We start from the raw sequence: 15,884 nt of genomic DNA on the forward strand, positions 1-15,884 counted from the left end.
AGCAAGACAAAATCCTGATTGCATCCCCTGCTCCTGGTCACTTGGCAAACCAGCGTGGCCAAAAAAGGAGGAAATGCACAATATCTCACAAACATTTCCCTGACCCTTTTCATACTACTGTTTTGCAAGAGAAAATTCTTCCACATACAAAAATACATTCACTGCATCCAATCTAAAATATATTAGATACCCTTGTCTTTGTTTTTATGTTTTAACATGTTTTCTGGAACCTCCTCATTTTGCTTCCTCCCTGAGATATCTTACTTCAGGTCAACTAATACTGTACTGATCCATGGATCACACCAACTCCATAATAGTTTATTCTCATTTATTTCTACAGAATCCAATGCTGTTCTTATAACCCATACACTTTTCCTAGGTCTTATATTGATAGCCATGGTCTTACAATGTTCTTGCCCAATTTGCTATGATAAGGTTTTACTGTACTAGTTTTATTCTAGCTGAACATCATATCAATACTTAGGTCTTGATCGCATAGTGATATGCAATCAATAGTTTTGTGGGTACCCCTATGGACCAGAGCCATACATTCATCAGTGTTAGATAAACATTTTCTGCTTGTATATGAATAATGAGTCACTTTTTATATTAATGCTCTCCCACACGATGGAAATAAGCTTACATGTTTTTTTGCGTTATCCTCGGCATTTGTAATTGTTATTTCAAACTATGTGTTCTTTTCTTTATCTGCACTTCATGTATATTGATTCAATGCCAAATAGAATTACTTACTTACCCCTATTCTGCCTCTTTGAACCTATTCTATATTGTATATGAATCTTCATTTCTTCCTATCATCCCCTGTGGTGGTGGTGTTCTGGTGTGCTTGGGGGTTGACTGAATGGGACAGAGTGAGGGGACTAAGAGTTTCTTTTGTTGTACTTTTCTCCTATAAAGAGTCAAGGCAAAAGAAGGTCTACATGGAAGACACCAATCAGAACCTTAGTAATTGGGTCATCAAAAATGTGCAAGGGAGGAGATTGGTGGTGTGTTAGTGAGAAGAAATAGGAATGTGTTGGTATTAAGTGAAACAAAGTTGAAAGGGAAAGATGAATTAGAGTTTGGGAGTGGTGAGAGGGTGAGCGAGGGAAAGGATGCTGCGGGTAATGAGGTGTGTATGTGATTGAACAGAAAGAAGAATCACTGACAGTGATGTGGGTGAAAATGAGACAGAATTCAGAGATATGGGTATGGCTGAAACATAATTGCAAAAGCCGACAAGACTGTGAGAATCAACACCGTGTGAGATCGAAACCTTTATTGGTACGACGTTTCACTTGTTACAGCTTTTTCAAGTACTTGAAACAGCTGTAACAAGCGAAACGTCGTACCAATAAAGGTTTCGATCTCACACGGTGTTGATTCTATTTGTATGGCTATTGTAGAAAGAAGAATGAGGAAAAGCATTTTGGAGTCTGTGTGTGTGTGTGTGGAGAGTCTTGGGAGGATTGTGGATGTCGGGAGATATAAATATGAGTAGATGAACCAAAAGATGGAGTAGTAGGGAGGTATAGTGTGCCAGGAAAGAATGAAAACAGAAATGTTGGAAATGTGTATTCAAAGGTGGTGACAGAAAAGATGCATACATATAAGGAATGGTTACAAAGAAGAAACAACAATGCACGTGAGAGGTGGCAAATAAAGAGGGTGAAAGTGAAATGCAAGGTGAAGGTAGCTAAGAGAAAAGGAGACATGATGTAAGGGTGGGTGTTTGACTACGCATTTTGAAAAGAATAAAATGATATTTTGAAAAATGGTAAGAGAAATGAAAAGAAGTTGGGAAATGAGGAGAGGGTAAAAGGAGGTCATAGGCAATTGTTAATGGAAATAAAGGCTGTGACAGGAACACAGACAGAGCATTTCAGAGTTTCTGAATGTAAGGAAATATAGGGAGGCTCTGATTATGATGGTGGGAGATGCCATGAGAATGACTGACAGGAAAAGAAAATGAGGTTCTAGGAAAAAGAGGAGATGCAGCATTGAAAGAAATGAAAGCTGGAAAGGCACCTGGGTTGGATGGTTCTCATGTGGAATGTCTGACAAAGGGTGGAGAAGTTTTAGTGGAATGGATAAGGATATTGTTTTAGTGTGTGTCTATGGGAGGCAAGTGTATTTACCTAATGGCAATTTATAGGAAAGGAGCAGCACTCACTCACAGGGTCTTGTCTCTTACTCTCCTATTATTATAGCTTAAAATTCATATATGGTTCCAACTTGTCCCATGTCACTGTTCTTCAATTATCATACCTAGTTCATGGATGGTTCTAGCTTGTAATTTGATCACTTTCTAGGTTATTCCAAGAGTTTTGCATGTGTATGAGAAACATTATTTCTTTGCATCCTTCAGACAATCAGCCTTTTATCAATTTATTCCCATGACCTTGTAAACCCTTCCCATCCTTCTGTGTCAATGTTGTCCACCCAATTAAATGATTCGAGCAGTGTTTCTAGTTTCTATTGTTCAGCTTATCTGCAAGACTGGGGACCATTTTAGTTGCTGCTTTATTGTATTCTCTCAAATTTGCGTCTATTTTTCACTTTGTGTAAGGACCATAGCAATGTTGCAATTCCAAGTCAGGACGGATTAGAGTTTCCATATTTTTTCCCCCTCATTGTCTCTTCATCCATGAAGTGAAAGATCATTTTTAATTTCTTCTCCAATCTATGTCTTCTCCATAATCTTACTGATATATTTGTCAGGTGACAGATTGTTTCTTATCAACATAATTAGGTCTTTCTCCTCACTTGCCTTTGCATTGTCTCACTTCCTACTAAATTATTCAGTGATGTTCTTTTTTAACTATTTCAAATTTCCAATACTTTGCACGTTCTAGCATTGAAATTAATTTTCTTCTCTTAGCTCCAGACATATGCATCACCTAAATATTTTTGCAACAAACTACAGTCCTCCTGGTCTCACTATCTTTACACTGTCTGGAAATGTGTATTTATCTAGTTGTATTATACGGGAAGGGAGCTATGCTCATGGTAACCTGTCTTTGTATCTTGCAGCATCAAGTTTTTTCTTAAAATCTTGAATAGTGTTTGCACACACTGTTTCTTTATCTAAATTATTCCAGGTATCCAGTACTCGATGTGGGAAGCTATATATATATATATATATATATATATATATATATATATATATATATATATATATATATATATATATTTAAGATTATTTCAGACAAATGAGAGAGAATGTGGGTGGGGAAGGGCAAACGAAGATGTGTTAGGAATAGAGTTTTATTGCCCTAACGTTGCGACCAACTTGGTCTTCTTCAGAGGACTACAGCATTACAAACGGATCACAATTCTTATATTCGTAGTGAGAGGGAACCCGCCAAGGTATGAGCGTCATGTTTTCCCTTTGGCTAACGATTTAATTATCAGGACACTTGCTGCTTTCGAGAGGCATTTAAATCCGTCTCTGTCGTTGTTGTTCTTGTTGGCGGCGATATGTGCAGCTTCCACAGTTTTTCTCATTTTCTTCTCAAATCCCTCGTGTAGAATTTCTGCGTTGTTCCAATCAGGTAGATGTCCACATTTGTCCAGGTGACGAACCAGGGAGTTAGATGTTCTATGAGCCCTGAGATCGTTTTTGTGCTCATTCAAGGGTTCAATAAACGCTTGAATGAGCACAAAAACGATCTCAGGGCTCATAGAACATCTAACTCCCTGGTTCGTCACCTGGACAAATGTGGACATCTACCTGATTGGAACAACGCAGAAATTCTACACGAGGGATTTGAGAAGAAAATGAGAAAAACTGTGGAAGCTGCACATATCGCCGCCAACAAGAACAACAACGACAGAGACGGATTTAAATGCCTCTCGAAAGCAGCAAGTGTCCTGATAATTAAATCGTTAGCCAAAGGGAAAACATGACGCTCATACCTTGGCGGGTTCCCTCTCACTACGAATATAAGAATTGTGATCCGTTTGTAATGCTGTAGTCCTCTGAAGAAGACCAAGTTGGTCGCAACGTTAGGGCAATAAAACTCTTTTCCTAACACATCTTCGTTTGCCCTTCCCCACCCACATTCTCTCTCATATATATATATATATATAAATATATATACAGATATCTTCAATAGTTATCCTTTTTGAATCTCTTTTCATGTCCTCTTGTTTTTCCATTGTCCCACTCTAATAAATCATTCCTATCTAGGATTTCCATTCCTTTAATGATTCTATCAATAGTCAGCAGATCTCCTCTTTCTCCTCTTTCTTTGTTCCCGAGTTGGTAATTCCAATTTGGACAATCTTTGTTCGTATGTTAATTTGGAGAGTTGTTGCCAATTTTGTCGTTGCTCTTTGTATTCTTTCTAATTTCTTTATATTCTTTTTAGTAATGGGTGTCCATAGTGTTGCTGCGTACTCCAGTTTTGGTCTTATTAGTGTAACTAATATTTTTTTTAATAATTTCCTCCTGCAAGTAGTCAAATGCCACTTTCACTGACCTTAATAGATTGAAGGTTTCTCCAATTATTTTATTGATATGTTTGTCCAGTGTCATGTCTTTGCTGATTATTACTCCAAGGTCTCTTTCCGAGCATGTGTGTGTGTGTGTTTACCTAATACAAGAAAGGAGCAATGTGTATTTACCTGGTTGTATTTTGCGGGAAGGGGAGCTACGCTTGTGGTGTCCTGCCTTTGTATCTCACAGTGTCTAGTTTGCTCTTAAACTCATGAATGGTTTTGCACACACTATTTTTTCATCCAGTTTGTTCCAAGTGTCCAAAATTCTATGTGGAAAACTGTTTTTCTTCAGATCTCTTCTATAACTATGTTTTTCATTTCCTTTCCATGTCCTCTTGTGTTTCTCTTGTCCCAGTTTAACAAGTCCTCTCTATCAAGTATTTATGTGCCCTTCATGATTCCGTAGATGGTCAATAGGTTGCCTTTTCTCTTCTTTGCTCCAGAGTCGGTAACTCCAGTTTAGCCAATCTCTCCTCATATGACAAGTTTGCAAGTGCAGGGACCATTTTTGTGGCTGCTCTCTGGATTCTTTCTATTTTCTTTACATTCTTTTTGGTACTGGGTGACCACAATGTCGCTGCATATTCTAGTCTAGGCCTTATCAGTGTGACCAATATTTTTTTAATAATTTCTTCGTCCAAATATGTAAATGCCACTTTTATTGATCTTAGCAAGTTATAGGATTCTCTGACAATTCTGTTTATCTGTGTGTTGGTATGCATGTTTAACAAATTGTAGTATATAGTAAGGGAGTAGTATTTATGGGGTCTAGTATCCTACTTTCCAATTATCATACTTATATTAATATTCATGTATGGTTCCAACTCAGGCTATATCACTTTGTTCTTCTGTATCATAGTTTTAGATTCATGTAGAGTTCCAGTTTGGGATCTATGACCTTCTAGGCTATTCCAGTTTATACTCCTTTATGGCAAATTGTATTTTTCACGCCACTTAGGTACCAGGTCTTTTTCAATTTGTTCCAATGTCCCCATGAAACCATCCCATCCCAAATCAAGAAATCTCCTCTCTTAAACTTGTTCATCCTCTTTAGTGACCTAAACACTGTAATCCTTTTTTCTTTTTTTTGTTCCTTAAATGTTTGTAAATACATTTACCTAACTGTAGCATACAGTAATGCTCTAGGGGTCCAGGCTGTTTTTTTCTCCATTATAGCTGGCTATAAATTAGTTTATGGTTTTAGCTTGGGCTACTTCATTTTCTTGGCTCTTCAAGGAGTTGATGCCTCTGTACAGAAAACTGTGTTTCTTGATATCTTTCAGACACGTCATGTTTTCCAACTTGTTCCATGACCTCGTGACACTCTCTCATCCCACACCAAGAAGTCTTCTCTCTTTTGTTTCATCCACCCCCTTCAACGACCTGAACACCACAACCACGTCACTTCTTTCTCTTTTTTTCTCTTAACTATGGCAGATCCAATGCTTCTAGTTTCTTCTTGTACAGATTATCTGCAAGGCTGGGAACCAACTTGGTTGCTGCTCTTTGTTTTTTCTCAATCTTATTTAAACCCTTCACTTTGTGCGGAGACCACACCATCGCTGTGCGTGAGCTTGTGTGCATATTAATGCAGTATTTGAAAATATATATACAATCTAAATGTATATGTAAACACATACATATATTTCACATTTACAGTATATATCTGTTGCCTGAGAGCTACGATAGAAATGTAATAAGAATATTTTATCTCCCAGGATGAAGAATGTTTCCAGAAGGCTTATACTCCTCATTGCTTAGGCAAACTACATGGGTCACAAAACACTACTAAGCAATGTATTTTATGTTACACCTTTTTTTCAATTAATCTTTTCCCTAAACATGAATGAAGTGAACTAAGAAAGGAAAGTCAATAGTATAATAAAACTGTAGTTTAAAGCATTCAAAAGGCATTTTGCATAAACTATCTTGATGGTCTTAACACGCTAAATTCTTTATATACACATGAACAAAAAACAGAGTAAAAAATTAGTTCTATTCAACAGTGATGCGTACATCTAAAATGCAATAAACCATTTCGTAAGTAATTGCGAGTGACACCTTCAGATTAAATCTGTCCTGTATTTCATTCTGTAAACATGATCCACAAAATATATTTCATTAGCTGATATACAGGAGGGTACGATTGCACATGAGCTGAAGCTCTTCAGATATACGACTTGCCGGATGCGAAAATGTAGATATTTACCCAAAAATATAGAACAGGATACACACTTTTTACGAATGAGCCAAATAAATTTTCTGACACTGTTACCACTCTATATTATGAAACAAAAACCCAGGGTTTAAGCTGCCCAGGTTGTGGAAACATAAATGACAAATTCAGAGGTTTTTGACTTATAAACCAATGTGCTTCTTCACCTTGCACACAATCCACCACGCTTCTACAGTTTAGGACGAATTTCCTGAGTACAATTTGGTGTAGCATCATTCTTCCAAGAAAACCCTATGTATATCACTTTTCATTTCAAACTTGAAAGGCCATTAGTAACATTAGATAAAAAATTTCTGTTTTTATAATTAAGCACTTCCATAGCAGTAAATACTTTAGGAAATTATTGGGCTAACCCAAAAATAATTTTGTTTGTGAAAATGTTCCTTTTACTCTAACTACAGCATATAGCAAACATAGAAACAGTTCTTTGAAGTCAATATCTACAATGCATTCATGTCTTTTTTTGATTTACTACCACACACCTAAACTTTTATGAAAGAAACAGTTGCCATTTGTACTACCCATGTGAGGTCCCATGCCAAGCACAACTCTAATGCTTGTTTCCAGACAAGCACCACTTTGAAGGTCTCTTCCTCCTCAGAAAGTTCCAAAGCAATGTACTATATATATATATATATATATGTGTGTGTTCGTGTGTATATATATGTGTATATATGTGTGTGTGTGTGTATATATATATATATATATATATATATATATATATATATATATATATCTATATTTATATATATATATATATATATATATATATATATATATATATTAATGTACATATAGGGAATGGAATGGGTGGGAGTGGTTTCTATGCCTTTTTCTTTTTGGCTACCCCCCTGTGTAAGGGGGTTAAAGCCTTTGGTATATGTATGTATGTCTGTATGTATGTGTATATATATATATATATATATATGTATATCAGAGCTGGGCACATTACTGCTGGACAGGTAGTGTATTACTGATAAATCTGGGGTGCATTTCTGTTAGTGTGTTACCGATTTTAATTTCCTAGAGTGGTCTGCATTATGTACATATACACATATGTAATGGGGGCTGCTCTAAGGAAATTAAAATCAGTAATGCATTGATGGAAATGCACCCCAGATTTTTCAGTAATGACCTATATCATGGTAACACGCCCAGCTCTGATATATATATATATATATATTTATATATATATATTTATATATACACACACATATATATATAATGTCAGTGGCCACAAACCAGGCTCCTCCATGGAGATGCAGCAGCTCTGGAAAGAAACAAGGAGCTTGAGATTAGAGCTGTGAGACAAATACTATAAGGATTCTTCCTTAAGAAATAAATAATTAAGAAAACGTTTGGATGAAATGATTAAGGTTCCATTAATATGAGGGTCACTTTCAATTCATAAAGTGCTCATTTACAAAAAAAGATTTCATTGTGTAGCTATTTCTTTAGGTTAAAGGTATCACCAGAACATTTTACACATACAAATACCAAATAGTGTTTTCCCCATCATAAGGGGGTTGGCCATCCACCTTTCACCTATCCCACACCCTTCAACTATCCACAATTATCCAAAAGAAATTCTGGAAATTTCCAGATTTTCTTTTGGATAATTGCAGAAAATAGACTGCTAAGATTCAGGAAAGCCATAGGCACCAGGACAGCACAGCAGAACATCTCGTGTTGCCAACCAGTGATGTTGCCACCAACCTGACTCTTATTTGAGGAACCACCAATTTGGAAGTTGTGTGCCAAACCAGCAGGACGATAAAAGACATCACGAGGACGAGAACATACAACAACCAAACACCAGGCACCAAAGCCAGTGTTTATCGTATTCCGTGCTCGGGATGTGATAAAGGTTACATCGGAGAAACATCACGAGACCTGAATACATGAACACGTGAACACTGACGTCAGGCTTGATATCACCACCAATGCATGTGTGACACAAAGGAACAGGGAAAGCCATCTGATGGACTGGAAGAATGCAGAGCTGCTGATACGAGAACCCGACAAGACCCGCAGGAAGTGTTTGGAAGCAGCAATCATTCAAGGAATGAACACTATTGAACAAAATAGGGGCATGTTCAACATCTCACCCCACATAATTCCTCTAATACCCATGGCCAACAAAATTTTAAACCACCCTTTGTGAGAAATTTGCCCGCAGACGTTTGAGTCAGCATTCTCAACCTGTCCCAGTATTCAATCCCCCTTCTCCTCCTCCTCCTCCTCTTCCTCCCCCCCCCACTTCTTTTTTTCCCCATTCCCTCCATTCCTCTTATTCAATGTCAAGCATGTGTATCTCAACTTGTACTTGAAAAAGCTGTAATAAGCGAAACGTTGTACAAATAAAGGCTCCGTCCTCATATGGTGTTTAACTCGTCATAATAATATATGTATAGTACAGTCATGAATAATTACAGCATTATATTTACCTTTCAAATTAAGTCCAGATTTGTATTAGAGGGGTTAACTATATGGCTGATTTGGTTGATTATGATCTTCTTGCTGGTCTTGTCTCATACTTTCTTGTAACCTGGACTCTGTATCACAGCTTTGAGCTCTTCTCATCTCTTGTATTCTTCTACAAGTTTCTGGTGACTTTCTGTTGAAATTGGTTCCTGGATGATCTGTAAGTGATAGGCTGAATCAAACTTACATTCTCAGATATATTACAACTTACAGAAACAACTGACTGTGCCTGGATAGGATATGTATATGAAAACAGGTGGACCCATGCATACAAAACCAACAAATATACACACACAAACACAAATATAAACACACACACACAACTAGGTAAATACAACTAGGTAAATACACACCACGAGCATAGCTCCCCTTCCCGTAAAATACAACTAGGTAAATACACACAAACAATTAGGTAAACACACACACACATGTACAAGTACATATTTTTTTAACACAGGAACATATCAGAAGATGAGGATCATAAACCTACTCCATGATAAATCCAATGTTCACATCCTTTGCAGGATATGGGAAAAAGTGATAAATTTTTGCTACCTGGTAGAAGACACTGTGCTGCCTTTGCAGTTTTTTGAATATGCATTCTCCAAAGTAATTCAATATGACATTCTTGGCAGTAAAATAAGAATGAGCTATCACCCCATAGCTCAGGCTCATTCTAAGATAGAGCATAGTTTAGCATAATGAAAAAATATATATATATATATATATACATATATATATATATTATAAGATAAAATGAAATAAAAATAACGATGTATAGAATATTGGAAAGATGGAAATGCAGTTGGAAAACAGACTGACCCCTCTAAAACTACTACATCTAAACTTGTTTCCCTACTCCTTGTACACTGAAACTATACATACACTCCTCCAATCCACCAGTACACTTCTTTCCCTTAGACACACATTAGACAATCTCATCAGGCATTCCAATATAGCTATGCCACCCTTAGACATTCTAAATAACAACCATCCAGTTCAGGTGCCTTTTCAGCTTTCATCTCCTTCAGTGCTACTTTACTTCCTCATTGCCTAGTAATTTTCCTTTATCCTGCTCATTCTCCTTTCCTATCACTGTTGTTTTACTGGCATCTCCCACTACTACAACTAAAGCTTTCTTATCCTCTTTTACATTCTAAAAAAAATTATAAAATATTTTGTCATGTATTCACACTAACCTTGATGTGATTGTGTTGATTCATAGTCTGGTGGTAACAAGTTCAGGTTATATGGATTTTCAAGACTAAGTGGTGAGCATTCAGGAGGAGGAGCTGAATAGGAGGGTGATGAGAAACTCTGAAGAGAAGTGTCTACTCCTTTGGCACATTTAGAGTCCTGATACCTGTGTGGACCACACTGTAGTTCCTGTTGCTGTAGACACAGCTCCTCATTTTCTGTGTATTGCTTTGACTGTTGTGTCTGAATCTGCTGGACAACAGGTTCCTGTTGGTGAGAATGTGGAATTTGTAGGTTCTGCTGTTGTGGACAGTGTTGTACTTGCTGTTGGTACTGATGGTGCATCTGCAGCTGTGGTTGCTTCTGAAGAAGATACATGTCATTGTGGGGCTGTTGTTGGTAAGGTGGTATTGGAGCTTGAGGTTGCTGGTACGCCATTTGTGCTTGCTGGTGCTGTGGTCGCGGTGAGGGGAACTTCTGGCTCTGTGATTGCTGATGGAACTGTGGCATTTGCTGTTGCCTCTGACTCTGTTGCATATGGAGCTGTGTTTCAGGGAGTTGCTGTGGCTGTGGCTGCTCTGGCAGAAACATATCTTGACATGCTTGCTGTATTTTATTATGGTCAGTTCTGGTAAATGATGGAGAGAGTTGTCTTTGCTGTTGATGTTGATGTTGATGTTGATGTTGTTGTTGTTGTTGTGGTTGTTGTGGTTGTTGCTGCCATTCCATACTCGTCTGATCTAAGTATTTTTTGTTAATTAAGCCGTTTCCTTCTGTTGGGTCTGGTGAGACTTGAGACATTTTGCACATATTAGGATTTGGTGACAGTGTTTTCGAATTGCCACTATTTACACTCTGAGTATTGTATACATCAGTATAATGAACTAATGAATGCTCAGGCAATGTTTGACTTTCAGGTGACTTTTGAAGAGGCTGTCCATTAGGGAGAACATATGAAGGTGATGTCCCTGGAGATGACTGTGATGGTAGAAACAGTAATGGAGATGAGGGTAAGAGCTCAGATGTGTTTTTATTATTTGAATAGTGTCTCGGTGTGCAATCAAAAGATGGTGTGGAGGGACCTGGGAAAGACCAAGAGTCTCTCGGACTCTGGTGTTGAGGGGGGTAATACGTAGTATTAGCACTATCTGGTATTCTACTGTTGTCTCTTAAATCTGTAATAGTCATCTTTTTAGACATACTATATTCTTCTTGGGTAAGTGCCCTTTTAACAGATGGACTACCAAACTGTTGTGAAGCTTCTACAGGTACATTCATAGGATACTCAGAGATATTTCTTGTGCCTTTATTACTACTACTACCACTATTACTACTATTATTACTACTACTACCACCCCATAGGTCTGGGCTTCTACTACTTTGTCCTTCTTTTATACTATTCCAGTCCCTTTTACTGCTAATATCACTTGATGCTTCGGGTCTACTCTCTATATTCCACTCTTTGTTTGAGGGAATCTGAACAGGTACATTTAATGAGGATGCTTTGGGACAGGAGCTCTCAAAACTTGAGGAGACTCCCATGTGAAGATGAGGACTCTGATGATACAAAGAAGCACTCTCCTCTACAGTTGGTAATACTGTAGGCAGGTCCAAGCTAACATCTGGTGTAACGGTTTCTACTGATGAAGATGTTGATGGTATTGGTGCATGGGGGTGTCTTTGTGATGTTAAACTACTGCTTGAACATCCTGCAGGTATGATCTTAGGTGGCAGTCGACTCTTCTTGTTCGGTGTCTGGGTGAGTGAGTTGAGCAACTTGTGGCCAATCAACTTCTGGAGCAGATTTCGCTCATCTTGGCCTAACTGCAATGTCAACAAAAGAAATTAATAAATCCTTCTGGCTTGGGAAGCAATAATTGTTATTTGTATTGATAAATGGGCTGTTATGAAATGTTTGAGAACAGTTATAATTTATCAATATACCAAGGGCTCTTTCCCTCTTATATGGGAGGTAGCTAAGTCAAAAGGCATGCACCCACTTCCACCCATTCCGCTCCCATCCACCACCCTTTCCACCCCTCTCATCTTATCTCCTCATCGATGCGGGGCCATCCCTGTCTCCTGTCCACTGCCCTGGGTCAGAAGCAATGCAGCAAGACACAGCAATGAATAATTATTAATTATTAATGTCTGCCTCTTAGTAGTGGCTGTGGCACATGTTACATACATGCAAAGGAAATTAAAATACCCAAATCGCAATTCTGAAGAAAGTGATTGATCTTCAATAAGTATTAGTAGTTTCAGTAGAGGTGCCTTTTTTTTTCCATTGTAATGATTATGTTTTTAGGGGGTAGACTATTACATGAGTAATGTTCTTGATGAGATGAAAGTCATCTTTGGTATGAGTCAAAACACAAACAAACTACAGTCTGTATACCGATATAAGGTTAAGAATAGTCTGTATTTGGTCATATGATATGTGATATAGTGAGTTGATATTGACAAGCACATGAACATGTTGAATAAAATAGAGATGTGTAGGCTGGTATTAATGTTACTTTAGTAGATTTGTTATTATTATTATTACTATCATTATTATTATTATTACCATTTATTTTTAAGTTGAAATTGAAGATAAATGTGGGTAAAAGTAAAGTGATGAGATGTACAAGGGGAGAGAATGGCAGTACATTGGAAGTGAGTATTAACAAAGCGAGACTGGAGGAAGTGGATAGCTTTAGATACTTGGGAGCAAACATGGTGAGAAAGGGAATAGTGGAGGTGGAGGTAGAATGTAGATTGAGAGAAGCAAGTAAATGCCTTGGAGATTTAAAAAGTGTAATAAGAAATAGACATTTGGGAATGGATGCTAAGAGATTGTATGAAGGGGTGATTGTGCTGACAGCACTGTATGAGGCAGAAATATGGACCATAAGAGAGGAAGAGAGAAAGAGTTTAAATGAGTTTGAGATGAAATGTCTGAGAAGTATGGTGGGCGTTACTAGGTTGGATGGATTGAGAAACAAGGAGGTAAGGAAGAAAGTACATACATACATACATATACCAAGGCTTTTTTCCCCCTTACAAGGGGGGTAGCCAAAAAGAAAAAGGCACAAAATCAATCCCACCCATTCCACCCCTGAATACACTCCACACCCCTCCACCCTCCCTCTTATCTTAGCATCTCCTGGATGACGGGTCATCCCTGCACCTTGTCCACTGCCCTGGGTCAGAAGCAGTGTCGCAAGACACAGCACATCCACAGCAAGGCAAAAAAGAAGGAAGAAAGTGGGGGTGGAAAATGAGTTGGGAGAAAAAGTTGATGAAAGAGTTTTGGGATGGTTTGGACACATAGAAAGAATGAGTGAAGAAAGATTAGTAAAAGAAGTGTAGAAGGCAGAGGTGGAAAGAGTGACCAAGGATAAGATGGATGGAAGTGGTGAAAGGGACATTGGGAAAGAGGGGATGTCTGTTGAGGAAGGAAGGGAGATGGAAGAGAGAGGAGAATGGAGAATGGTTCTATATGGATGATACTGTGATGTATGGAAGGGAGCAGGAGGGGGAAGGGGGGATGAGGAAGTATATGTGAATGATATTTTGACGTAGCCCGAAGGGATTTCTCCCTGGCTTCTCTTTTTCTGCATGAGGGGAAGGCTTAGGGGAGGGTCTTAATTGAGAGGATTAGGAGAGGAACAGAGGGAGTAATTGATGAGGAACAGTATGGGTTTAGGAAAGGTAGGGGTTGCATGGATCAGATTTTTATGGTAAGGCAGATATGTGAGAAAGCTTTAGGAAAATGTAGGGATTTTTTCAACCTTTATGAGTTTGGAAAAGACTTTTGACAGGGTAGACAAGGAGTGGTTATATGTGAATAATATTTTGACACAGCCTGAAGGGATTTCTCCCCATATGCTCTTTTTCTGCATGGGGGGACAGAGAGGGGAGGTTGCTCATTAAGTGAAGACGCCTTGCTGTGGATGTACTGACCCAGGACAGTGGATGGGATACAGGGATGACCTGTCATCCACAGGGAGCTAAGATGAGAGGAAAGAAAGGTGGATAGATGTGGAATGGGTGGGAGTGAAATGTTTTGTAGGTATGTGCATTTTGACTGCTACCTCCCTTATTAGGGGGAAAAAGCCTTTGGTATATAGGTAGATATATTACCATTATGCACAGGGGGACGGAGAGGGGGGTGTCGCCGATTCAATGAAGCAGCCTTGCTGTGGATGTGCTGTGTCTTGCGACACTGCTTCTGACCCAGGGCAGTGGACAAGGTGTAGGGATGACCCGTCATCCAGGAGGTGCTAAGATAAGAGGGAGGGTGGAGGGGAGTGGAGTGTATTCAGGGATGGAATGGGTGGGAATGATTTTGTGCCTTTTTCTTTTTGGCTACCTCCCTTGTAGGGGGAAAAAGCCTTGGTATATGTATGTATGTATATTACCATTGCTATTTTCCTTTTAATAATTTTAATTTTACCATATTTTTGACACAAGTAGAGGTCATGTGCTACACGAGTAGAGGTCATGTGCTACACGAGTATATACATAAAGCTTAAAATACAAAATTAAATACTGTATATTGATTACTGAAGTACAGGTAAGGTTTATATGAGCATTTATCAACAGCAATACATATTCTTTTCTCTGTATTTTCAGCCACCAAGACAAATCATTACGGAGCAGTGTACAATCATAAATTAAGTACTGGATGTTCTACTGTATTGCAATTTTTCAACTTTAAATTATGTTCATCATAAGTAAAGCTTGTCAGGTTGGAAAGATTATACTTACACTATTAATTAGGTTATCAATCATAACTTGAGTGTCTGGATTGCTGACAACTGGAAAAAGCTTTCTTCTCTGGTTTTTCATTTCCTCTTCTGCTTCCTCGCGGCTATGAGGGGGAAATATGAGATTGAATATTATAAACACATAATTAAAGATCAAAAATTTTGATTACGATAGAAAGAAAACTATCACTACATTATCTCTCAAATATATAAGAAACCAAAACTTTATATAAAAAAAGACTATACAGACATACATATACCAAGGGCTTTTTCCCCCTTACAAGGGAAGTAGCCAAAAAACAAAGGCATAAGATCCACTCCCACCCATTCCATCCCCACATACTCCACTCCCATTCACCCCCCTCTCTCTCTCTTAGCTTCTCCTGGATGATGGGTCATCCCTACATCTCACCCATTGTCCTGGGTCAGAAGCGATGTAGCAAGATACAGCACATCCACAGTAAGGATGCTTTATTTAATCAGTGACACCCCACCCCCCTCTGTCCCCTCATGCATAAAAAAAGAAGGGGAGAATAACTTCAGGCTGCGTCAAAATATCATTCACACATACTCCCTCACCCACCCATCCTCCACCCACTCCCTTCCACGTATAACAGTATAATTCATACACAACCATTCTCCACTCACCCCTATCTTCTGTCTTCTCCTTTCTTTCTTTAACCTCTTCAATATGAGTCAAATTCTTGTGG

General features: G+C 38.3%; 1 protein-coding gene across 2 annotated transcripts in view; it reads right to left on the reverse strand.

The window, feature by feature from the left end:
• Nucleotides 1–7,541: 7,541 nt before the first annotated feature.
• The window catches only part of LOC143022628 (uncharacterized), a 375,823-nt gene continuing 367,480 nt past the window's right edge, over nucleotides 7,542–15,884 (reverse strand). For both annotated transcript variants that reach the window (XM_076180939.1, XM_076180944.1), the window contains exons 10-13: nucleotides 15,176–15,278; nucleotides 10,423–12,244; nucleotides 9,187–9,381; nucleotides 7,542–8,009 (exon numbers count right to left, since the gene is read on the reverse strand). In XM_076180939.1, the coding sequence (XP_076037054.1) occupies nucleotides 9,221–9,381; nucleotides 10,423–12,244; nucleotides 15,176–15,278 (2,086 nt within the window). In that variant the 3' untranslated portion in view covers nucleotides 7,542–8,009; nucleotides 9,187–9,220. The remainder of the gene's footprint in view (nucleotides 8,010–9,186; nucleotides 9,382–10,422; nucleotides 12,245–15,175; nucleotides 15,279–15,884) is intronic.

This window comes from Oratosquilla oratoria, chromosome 3, assembly GCF_046742065.1.
Source record: "Oratosquilla oratoria isolate Oo_2021 chromosome 3, ASM4674206v1, whole genome shotgun sequence".
NCBI classification, from domain to species: Eukaryota; Metazoa; Arthropoda; class Malacostraca; order Stomatopoda; family Squillidae; genus Oratosquilla; species Oratosquilla oratoria.